At 37.1% G+C, this 11409-nt stretch overlaps 1 protein-coding gene across 1 annotated transcript; it reads right to left on the reverse strand.

The window, feature by feature from the left end:
* Positions 1 to 1657: 1657 nt before the first annotated feature.
* On the reverse strand, positions 1658 to 10968 carry LOC100152864 (olfactory receptor 1J4). Its single transcript, XM_085019464.1, has 2 exons — positions 10961 to 10968; positions 1658 to 2600 (listed from the first exon to the last, which is right to left on the reverse strand). The coding sequence occupies exons 1-2, from the start codon at positions 10966 to 10968 to the stop codon at positions 1658 to 1660; spliced, it is 951 nt and encodes a 316-aa protein (XP_084875590.1).
* Between the last annotated feature and the right edge of the window lie 441 nt (positions 10969 to 11409).

An 11409-nucleotide genomic window follows, 5' to 3' on the forward strand; every position in this document is an offset into this window, starting at 1 on the left:
TTCCAATAAAGGGTTGGATGCAGAGATATAAATATGTACATATACATGGGACAAAGGTGATACTGATACATCACCTTTGTTGAGGGAAAGCTAATGTTCATTATGCTTGGCCTGTGATCATGTTAAGCTAAATTTCATATTGCATTTGTTTCAAATCAAACATAGTTTAAATGTTTTGCAATGTTTTCAATTTCCACAGAAGATGAAATGGATATTGAGAGGAATGGAGGGAATTGCCCCAGGCCACACACTCTGGCAGTACAGCCTACAATTGAGATCTGTTCTCCTGAATATTATTCTCTGACAGCTATATGGTGTTGAGCCTCAGAAGCAGTTTTTATCATATTCATCTTTAACTAAGTACAGTCTGAAGAAGAACTATGTCATCCATCACTGGGTGTAGAAGAAAAGAGATTATAACTTAGTCTCATAACATAAAACTGGTATAAAATGTGAGTAGAAATGATTTTCATGGAGATTCATAATGAAGACATTGAATGAGACAAACACCAAATTCACTGGGGGCAGTGGAAGACTCCAGAACACATGTGCTTTCTTTGTCCTCTCGTTCCCAGTCTGGAATGAGTTGGAATATTTTTCAAACACACTAATGCCATCAGACTCTTCAGAAAAAAACTAATCTGAGAGTGAACTGCTGAGTATAGGGAACAGCAGTGTCTTAGAGTGATCATTATTTCTAAAATCCAGAAGAATCCTTGAGTCCCTAAGTGGAGGAACTGAACTCATAACTGTGGATTGTTTCCTGGAGCAATGAAGGCTGCTCTACAGTTTCTTCTCCTGACCTACCATCATCACCACCTACAATCCAAAATTTGCAAAGAATGCTGAATGTTAAGCAAGGAAAGGAAAGGCCATACTTTACCAAGTCCCAGCTCTGTCACCTTTCTATGCCATGGGAGCCTGGTCAGCCTGGATCTTCCACCAAATCATAAGGACCTTCATGTCCTCCTCCCCAGGCCCTAGCCACCACAATCCTATCCTCTGCTCTATCAATTTGACATTTTTAGTATCCACATAAAATTATATCATGCAGTATCTGTCTTGTTTAGAGTTTGATTCTGTCACCAACATTATGGACAAAGTTCCATTTGTGCAAGAGGAATAAGTTCTCCTGAGCTAGAATGTACAGCATAATGACTAGAGCAAACCAGACTGTATTGTATACACAGTAATTACTAGTGAAGTGGATCATAAGTCCTCTCACTGCACACACAAATAAATTAAAGTGTTAAGTGTGTGGAGATGATGAGTATAGAAAATAACTTGATTGTGGTGGTTATTTCACAATGTATACACATCAAAATATCAATCTGAACACTTTAACTATATACACAATTTACATATCAATTTAACCTCAATAAAGATATGTGGAGAACAATAAATTCCTGGTAAATAAAAGAACTGACTTAAGATCTCTTAGCCATGTAATTGCTTAATATTGTAAATAAGCAATAATCCATATCAATTGAAAATTCACAATTTATACTAATGAGTTGCTAGGAAGATACAGAATAACTAACTGCAATTCAAGTTACCAAATATTTACTGAGTATTCATTACAGGATAGACTCAAGATTAGACTTGAAGGATATGAAGTTATGTGACTATGTGTGTCTGTTATAAAGATGACCAAACATCACTGAGACAAGACTGCTGCCTTGTGGAAGAGTTTCTCCAGGGCCCCCTTCATGTCCCTGTTCCTCAGACTGTAAATGAAGGGGTTCAGCAATGGGGTGACCACTGTGTACATCACAGAGGAAATTGTGTCCTTGGGACTGGAGGCACTGGATGAGGGGACAAAATACAGCCCAATAATTGTCCCATAATACAGAGAAACCACAGACAGGTGGGAGCCACATGTGGACAAGGCTTTGCAGATGCCCTTGGTGGATGGAACCTTGAGGATGGTGGCTCCGATGTGGCCATAAGAGACCAAGATGCATATGAGTGGGAGGGTGATGACTGCCAGTCCTACTGTGAAAATGACCAGCTCATTGAGAGATGTGTCTGAGCAGGAGAGCTTGAGCAGGGCACCAAAGTCACAGAAGAAGTGGGGGATGGTGTTGTCAGCACAAAAAGACAGCTGTGTCAGGAGGAGGGTGTGACACAGAGCATTGGCACTGGAGAGAATCCAAGATACAGTTACCAGTAAGGTACACAGTCCCTCTCTCATGATGGTGGTGTAATGGAGAGGGTGACAGATGGCCACGTACCTGTCATAGGCCATTGAGGTCAGAAGGAAATCATCCAGAACAGTAAAAAATATGAAAAAATACATCTGTGCTATGCACCCTGCATAGGAGATGGATTGATCCTGAGTCTGCATGTTCATCAGCATCTTAGGGACAGTGACAGATGAAAAGGAAATGTCAGAGAAGGCCAGGTGGCTGAGGAAGAAGTACATGGGGGTGTGGAGGCGAGGGTCCAGTCTGATGAGCAGGATGATGAGCAGGTTCCCCAGCACTGTGGTCAGGTACATGCCCAGGAACAGGGCAAAGAAGATGCCCTGCTGCTCTGTCTGGATGGGGAGCCCCAGGAGGAGGAACTCGGATATGCTGCTCTGGTTCTCCCTCCTCATGCTCCTCTCCTGTCTGCTGGCATGAATGGAGAGCAAGAGAAGCAGAAACCATCACATTATGATTTCCAGCAGCAGATAAAAGGATGCTTTTCTACTGCTGAATATGCTAAGGTCTGTCTGCATTGCCAAAACCCTACAAAAATCCTTTAAAGTAGATGGAATCATCTTGTGAATTGAGAGATCTTACTGTCAGACAAGACAGTTGTATACAGAAGAGTACCTGGCTCAGTGGAATATTTTCTCCATTTAGGAGATAGTCAACCTCTTAATCATCATTTCCAGCTATGTATAATTGTTTAACACAAAAATGATTTATGAGAGGGATATAAAATTGATTCTATATAATTTACAGTTTGTGTCTGTACATTTACAAACAAACATAAGTCTTGACCTTCAAGTAGTAAAATATTGAACTTCTGAAATCTAAAGCCCATTAACAAGCTGTATTAGGAGGAAGTTTCAACAACCCATTGTCAAAGCAAAGTGGATCAAAAATAAATACTCAAATTATCCATTATATATAAAGGTCAAAGGAAAAAGAAGCATACCTATTGCTTGGAATCCAAGTGTCCTGGAGCTCAGGCTTGCAATATCACTGTGTGGAAAACTAACAATATTACTGCCAGTTATATACATTTTTACTAGTACTCATGTTCATCATTCTGCTACCTCTCCTGATTCAACAACATCTATAACCAATCTCGTAGGATAAAACATGATGGAAGATAATATGAGAAAAAGAATGTGTGTGTGTGTGTGTGTGTGTGTGTGTGTGTGTGTGTGTGTGTGTGTGTGTGTGTATTATGACTGGGTAATTTTGCTGTACAGCCTAAAATGAAAAAATGTAAATAAACTATACTCTAACTAAAATTATATATACACACACACATACAAACACACATGCACAGAAACCAACTCCTCATTACCTCATCGATATGCAAAATCTGAGAAGAAAAAAGCTGTTATCAAGAAAGGTCAGAGAGAACCAAGGATGTCTTCTCTAGACATCTTTAGGAACTAGTAATAAGAAGTGGCCATGAGCTGTGGTGTAGGTTGTAGATATGGCTTGGATCCTGTGTTGCTGTGGCTCTGGTGTATACACACATGTACTCCACCACCACCACCCCTGCTCCTGCTGAAAGATATATTGATCTGCTCGGAAATTTATGCTCAACTAATCTGGATGACAGGAGTATGGACTGGCTTCTCACCTTTTCTATATGATACCCTGAGACCAGATGTAGCCACAACTTCTGTATTCCTGAAATTTTCACCAGCATCAAAGAGAAAGTCATGAGCCTGGAGCTTAATCATCAGTAGTTCACCCCCTTCAGAAATGGAGAGGTGAAGACTAGGCTATACCCACCAGGGAGAGGACCCAAGGGGACAGGGCACCAAGCACTTGGTAAGAGACATGCATTACACTTGTGTTAATTGCTCACTTTTCCTCTTCCTGCCTCCAGGAAAGATGCCCTAGGGCAGTGGTCCCTAAACTTGGATGTTCTATAGAATAGCCTAGGGAGCTTATTAAATATTCAGATCCCAGCTCCACATGTAGTGATGCACATTCATGAGACCTGGGGCCAGGTGATTCTCAGGCAGATGGTTCTCAGGGCCGACTGTGAGGCAACACTGTCCTTTGGAAGAACCTCAGGGAGCTGCCTGTGCATGGAGCCCAAAAGGAGATGTGGGGAGACCTCCTTCCTGGCCCTTCCTACCAGATACATGTTTTCCCCTGAAAGGTCATAGCCAGGTATGTGAAGAGGGATTATTTTCCCCTGGGGAGATTCCTGTCATATTTGCTGCTTTTAAAATGAATTCTGCTTCATGATGGAAATCAAATAAAACAAACATAAAAACAAAAGATAAAGTCAAAGTACTTCAGCCTTCCAGTATTCATTTTTTATCTTTCTAAAATGGTTTTTATTTAGAAAATTTCAGGTTTATTTATTTATTTTTAATTGTTCTTTTCCCAATACAATTTATTTTCTGCTATACAACATGGTGACCCAGTTATACATACATGTACACATTCTATTCTCTCACATGATCATGCTCCATCTTAAGTAACCAGACATAGTTTCCAGGGCTACACACAGCATGATCTCATTGCTAATCCATTCCAAAGGCAATAGTGTGCATCTATTAACCCCAAGCTCCCAATCCACCCCTCTCCCTCCTCTTCCTAAATCCATTTGTTTTTATATCTATTTTATAGCTTTAATTTTCCATGAGAATTTACTCTACTACTGTTTGCATTTCTACTGCTATGCATATGAATACACTGAGCACATAAAATATCCATAAATGAATCTACTTAAAATTTTTAATTTTTAGGTGATCATTTGTTGAATGAACACATTCATTATTAAATTTTATTTTTATTTTTTGAGATTTTTATTTTCTCTATGATTTTTTCTAATGATTTTTATTTTTTCCATTGTAGTTGTTTAAAGTGTTCTGTCAATTTTCTACTGTACAGCAAAGTGACCTAGTCTCACACACACATATATGTACCTTCTTTTTTTCTCACATTATCATGCTCCCTCATAAATGACTAGATATAGTTCCCTGTACTATACAGCAGGATCTCATTGCTTATCATTCAAGGGCAATAGTTTACATCTATTAAACCCAGATTCCCAGTCCAACACACTCCTTAGCCCTCCCCCTTGGCAACCAAAAGTCTGTTCTCCAAGTCCATGATTTTCTTTTTTGAGGAAAATTTCATTTGTGCTGTATATTATATTCCAGATAGAGGTGATATCATAAAGTATCTGTCATTCTCATTCTGACTTACCTCACTTTGTCTGAATCTCTAATTCCATCCATGTTGCTGCAAATGGCATTATTTTGTTCTTATTTATGGCTGAATAGTATTCCATTGCATATATATACCCATCTTCTTAATCCATTCATCAGTCAATGGACATTTAGGTTGTTTCCATGTTGTGGCTATTGTGAATAGTGCTCAATGATCATACATGTGTGTGTGTCTTTTTCAAGGAAAGTTTTGTCTGAATAGATGCCCAAAAATGGGCATTTGAATTGTTGAATTATTATTTTCCTTGGTCATATGGTAGTTCTATATTTAAATTTATAAGGAACATCCATACTGTTTTCCACAGTGGTTGTACCAATTTACATTGCAACCAACAGTGTAGAAGGGATCCCTTTTCTGCACACCTGCTCCAGCTTTTCTTATTTGTTGCCTTGTTAATGATGGCCATTCTAAGTGGTGTGAGTTGTTATCTCATAGTAGTTTTGATGTCCATTTCTCTATTAATCAGTGATGTTGAGTATTTTTTAATGTGCTTCTGAGTCATTTGTATATCTTCTTTGGGGAAATGTATATTCATGTCTTTTGCCCATTACTCCATTGGATTGTTTTTTTTTTCTCTTGAGTTGTATAAGTTGTTTGCATATTTCAGAGATTAAGCCCTTGTAAACTGAATTGTTTGAAATTATTTTCTCACATTCCTTAGGTTGTCTTTTTAATTTTAGTTTTTTAATGCTTTCATTTGCTGTGCAAAACTTTGTTTGATTGGTTACCATTGAGTTATTTTTGCTTTTATTTCTGTTGCCTTGGGAGACTGACCTGAGAAGACATTTGTAATGTTGATATCAGAGATTGTTTTGCCTATGTTCTCTTCCATGAGTTTGATGGTGTCTTGTCTTACATCTAAGACTTTGAGCCATTTTGAATTTATTTTTGTGCATGGTGTGTGGGCATGTTCCAGGTTCACTGATTTACACGTGGTTGTCCAGTTTTCCCAGCACCACTTGCTGAAAACAGTCTTTTTCCCATTTTGCATTCTTGAATCTTTTGTCAAAGATTAATTGACCATAGGTGTCTGGGTTTACTTCTGAGTTCTCTGTTCTGCTACATTGGTCTGTAAGTCTGCTTTGGTACCAGTACCACATTGTCTTCATTACTGTGGCTCATTAATGTTGCCTGAAGTCTGGAAGAGTTATTCCTCCTGCTTGGTTTTTCTTCCTCAGAATTGCTTTGGCAATTCTGGGTCTTTTACTGTTCCATATAAATTTGGGGGTTGTTTGTTCTAGTTCTGTTAAAAATGTCATGGGTAGTTTGATAGGGATTGCCTTGAATCGGTAGATTGCTTCAGGTAATATGGCCATTTTTACAACATTAGTTTTTCCAACCTAGGAGCATGGAGTATCTTTCCATTTCCTTGAATCCTCTTTAATGTCCATGATGAATGTTTTATAGTTCTCAGCATATAAGTCTTTCACTTCCTTGTTCAGGTTTATTCTCAGGTAGTTGAATTTTGGGGGTGTGATTTTAAAAGTTATTGTATTTTTGTATTCCTTTTCTAATATTTCATTGTTAATATACAGAAATGCAACCAATTTCTGAATGTTAATCTTGTATCCCACTACTTTGCTGAATTTGTTGATCAGGTCATGCAGTTTTTGTGTGAAGTACTTAAGGTTTTCTATATATAGTATCATGTCATCTGAATACAGTGACAATTTTATCTCTTCTCTTCCAATTTGGATACATTTTATTTCTTTTTTTTAAATCTGACTTCTATGTCTAAGACTTCCAGTGCTATGTTGAATAACAGTGGTGAGTGTGGGCATGCTTATTTCATTCCAGATTTTAGTGGGAAGGCTTTCAGCTTTTCCTCTTTGAGTATTATATTTGCTGTGGGTGTGTCATCAATGGCTTTGATTATGTTAAGGAATGTTCCCTCTATAACCACTTTGGTAAGAGTTTTTATCATGAATGGATGTTGGACTTTTTCAAATGCTTTTTCTGCATCTATTGAGATGATCATATGGTTTTTGACTTTTCTCTTGTTAATGTGGTTTATGACATTGATTGATTTGCATATGTTGAACCATCCTCGTGAACCTGGGATGAATCCCACTTGGTCGTGGTATATGATCTTTTTGATATGTTGTTTTATTTGGTTGGCTACAATTTTGTTGAGAATATTTGTGTCTACATTCATCAAAGATATTGGCCTATAGTTTTCCTTTTTGGTGGTTTCTTTGTCTGGTTTGGTATTAGGGTGATGGTGGCATCATAGAATGTCTTTGGAGTGTTCCTTCTTCTTCAACCTTTTGAAAAGTTTAAGGAAGATGGGTATAAGTTCTTCTTTGTATGTCTGGTAGAATTCTCCTGTGAAGCCATATGGTCATGGGCTTTTGTTTGTAGGGATTGGTTTTACGACAGACTCAGTGTCATTTCTAATGACTAATATGCTTAGTTAACCTATTCTTGATTCACATTTGGTGGACTGCAGGTCTCTTCTAGGTTGTCAAATTTGTTGGCTTGAAATGTTTCATAGTATACTCTTACTTTTTTTTTTCTTTTAGTTCTGCACTGTCCATTGTAATTTGTTCTCATTCATTTCTCATTTTGTTTATTTGGGTTCTGTCTATCCTCCGCTTGGTTATTCTGGCCAGAGGTTTGTCAATTTTGTTTACCCTTTCAAAGAACCAACTTTTATTGTATTGATTTTTCTATTGTTTTTGATTCATTATTTTATTGATTTCTGCTTTGATAGTTATGATTTCCTTTCTTTTACCGACTTTAGGTTTTCTTTGTGTTTCTTTTTCTAATTCATTTAGGTGGTGGGTTAAGTTGTCAATTTGAGATTTTTCTCTTTTTTTGAATGCCTGTATTGCTATTAACTTCCCTGAGCACTGCTTTTGCACCATCCAATAGATTTTTGAAAGGCTGTGTCTTCATTATTATTTGCCTCCAGGTATTTTTCAATTTCCTTCTTGATTTCCTCATTGACCCATGGGTTTTTTAGGAGCATATTGTTTGGTCTCTATGTAATGTGCTTTTTCTCATTTCTTCTCCTGTGGTTGATTTCTACTTTCATGCCATTGTGGCCAGAGAAGATACTTGAAGTAATTTCTTGAATCTGTTGAGGTTAGTTTTGTGCCCCAATATGTGGTTGATCCTTGAGAATGTTCCATGTGCACTTGAGAAGAATGTATATTCTTATTTTTTTGGATGTAATGTCCTGAAAATGTCAATTAAGTCTAACTTTTCTATTGTTTCCTTTAGGATCTCTGTGGCTTTATTGGTTTTCTCTCTAGAGGATCTGTCCATTGATGTGAGTGGGGTGTTAAATTCTCCTACTATTATTGTATTCCCATCACTTTCTGTTTTTATGTGTGTTAGCATTTGTTGTATGTATCCCAGTGCTCTAATATTAGGCATGTATGGGATGACAATTATAATATCCTCTTCTTGAACAGATCCTTTTATCATTAAATAGTGTCCTTTGTCTTTCTTCATGGTCTTCATTTTTTAAAGTCTACATTGGGTGATAGGAGAATTGAAACTCCTCCTTTCCTGTCTGGTCCATTGGCATGAAATATCTTTTCCTGTCCCCTCACTCTGAATCCACATGTGTCTTTTTCTCTAAGGTGAGTCTCTTGTAGACAGCATATTATAGGCTTTTGCTTTTTTAAAACATTTTATTTTTTCAGTTTTTAAAATTACTCAATGAATTTTATTGCATTTATAGTTGTACAACAATCATCACAACCAAATTTTATAGCATTTCCAACCGAAATGCTCAGTGCATCCCCCCTGAGCCCAACCTGTCTCATTTGGAAAACATAAGTTTTTCAAAGTCAGTATCTGTCCCACAAAGAAGTTCATTGTGTCCTTTATTCATATTCCACATGTAAGTGATAGCACTTGACTTTGGTGTCTCTTTTATTGACTTCAGTTAGCATGATAATTTCTAGGTGCATCCATGTTGCTGAAAATGCCATTATTTCTTTCCTTTTAATGACTGAGTAATATTCCATTGTGTATATGTACAACATCTTCTTGATTAACTCCTCTGTCAATGGACATTTGGGTTGTTTCCATGTCTTGGATAGTGTATATAGTGCTGCAATGAACATTGGAGTAAATGTGTCTTTTCAAGTCGTGGTTTTCTCTGGAGAGATGCCCAGGACTGGGAATGCTGGATCAGATTGTAACTCTATTTTTAGTTTCAGAAGGAATCTACATACTGTTTTCTACAGTGGTTGCACCAATTTACAATCCCACAAACAGTGTAATAGTGTAGTTTTTGCTCCACATGCTCTCCAACACTTATAGTTTATAGACTTTTTGATAATGGCCATTCTGGTCAGTGAAAGATAGTACCTCATAGTTGTTTTGATTTGCATTTCTCTAATAATTAGTGATGTTGAATATCTGTTCATGTGTTTTTAGGCCATCTGTATGTCTTCTTTGGACAACTGCTTGTTTACCACTTCTGCCCATTTTTTGATGGGGTTGTTTGATTTTTGGTATGGAGCTGAAGAAGATGTTTATAAATTTTGGAGATGAATCCCTTGTCAGTCACTTAATTTGCAAATATTTTCTCCCATTTTTTGGGTTGTCTTTTTATTTCATTTACGGTTTACTTTTTTTGAAAAAACTTTTAAGTTTAATTAATTACCATTTGTTTATTTTTGTTTTTACTGTCATTACTCTAAGAGGGGGATCTGAGAAGATGTTGCTGTGGTTTTGTCACAGATTGTTTGGCCTATGTTTTCCACTAAGAGTTTTATAGTGTCTTGGCTTATATCTAGGTCTTCAATCCATTTTGAGTTTATTTTTGTGTATGGTGTTAGGGAGTGTTCTCATTTCATTCTTTTCCATGTGGCTGTCCAGTTTTCCCAGCACCACTTATTGAACAGGCTCTCTTTTCTCCATTGCACATTCTTGCCTTCTTTGTCATAGATGAGCTGACTATAGGTGCATGGGTTTAATTCTGGGCTTTCTATCTGGTTCCACTGGTCTATGTTTCTGTGTTTGTGCCAGTACCATATGGTTTTGATGACTGTTGCTTTGTAGTATACTCTGATGTCCGGGAGCCTTGTTCCTCCAGCTCCATTTTTCATTTTCAGGATGGTTTTGGCTATTTTGGTTCTTTGTGCCTCCAAACTTTACAGTATTTTGTTCAAGTTCTGTGAAAAAATGTCCCTGGTAATTTGATAGAGATTCCTTGAATCTGTAGATTGTCTTGAATAGTAGAGTTATTTTGATAATATTGACTCCTCCAATCCAAGAGCATGGTATGTCATTCCATCTGTTTGTGTCATCTTTGATTTCTTTCATCAGCACCTTACAGCTTTCAGAGTAAAGGTCTTTTGTTGCTTTAAGTAGGTTTATTCCTAAGTATTTTATTCTTTTTGATGCAATGGTAAATGGGATTGCTTCCTTAATTTCTCTTTCTCATTTTTCGTCTTAGTATATAGAAATGCAGTTGATTTCTGTGGATTAATTTTGTATCCTTTAACTTTTCCAGATTCATGGATGAGCTCTAACAGTTTTCTGGTAGAGTCTTTAGGATTCTCCAGGTATAGTACCATGTCATCTGCAAATAGTGATAGTTTTACTTCTTCCTTTCCAATTTGGATTCTTTTATTTCTTTTTCTTCTCTAATTACCATGGATAGGCCTTCCAAAACTTCGTTGAATAGGAGTGGTGAGAGCAGAGATCCTTGTCTTTTTCCTGATCTCGATGGGAAATCTTTCAGCTTTTCACCACTGAGAATGATGTTCACTGTGGGTTTGTCATATATGGCCTTTATTATATTTAGGTAGATTCCCTCTATGCACACTTTCTGAAGGGTTTTTATCAGAAATGGGTGTTGGATATTGTCAAAGGTGTTTTCTTCATCTATTGAGAGGATCATGTTTTTTATTCCTCAGTTTGTTAATGTGGTTTATCACACTGATTGATTTTTTGGTTATTGAAGAATCCTTGAATCCCTGGAATAAAACCCACTTGATTGTGATGTACAATCCTTTTAATG

Source organism: Sus scrofa, chromosome 1, assembly GCF_054392235.1.
Source record: "Sus scrofa isolate SSC_HxYL_T2T_F1_AM1 chromosome 1, Sscrofa_HxYL_maternal_Yorkshire_Landrace_v2.0, whole genome shotgun sequence".
NCBI lineage: Eukaryota > Metazoa > Chordata > Mammalia > Artiodactyla > Suidae > Sus > Sus scrofa.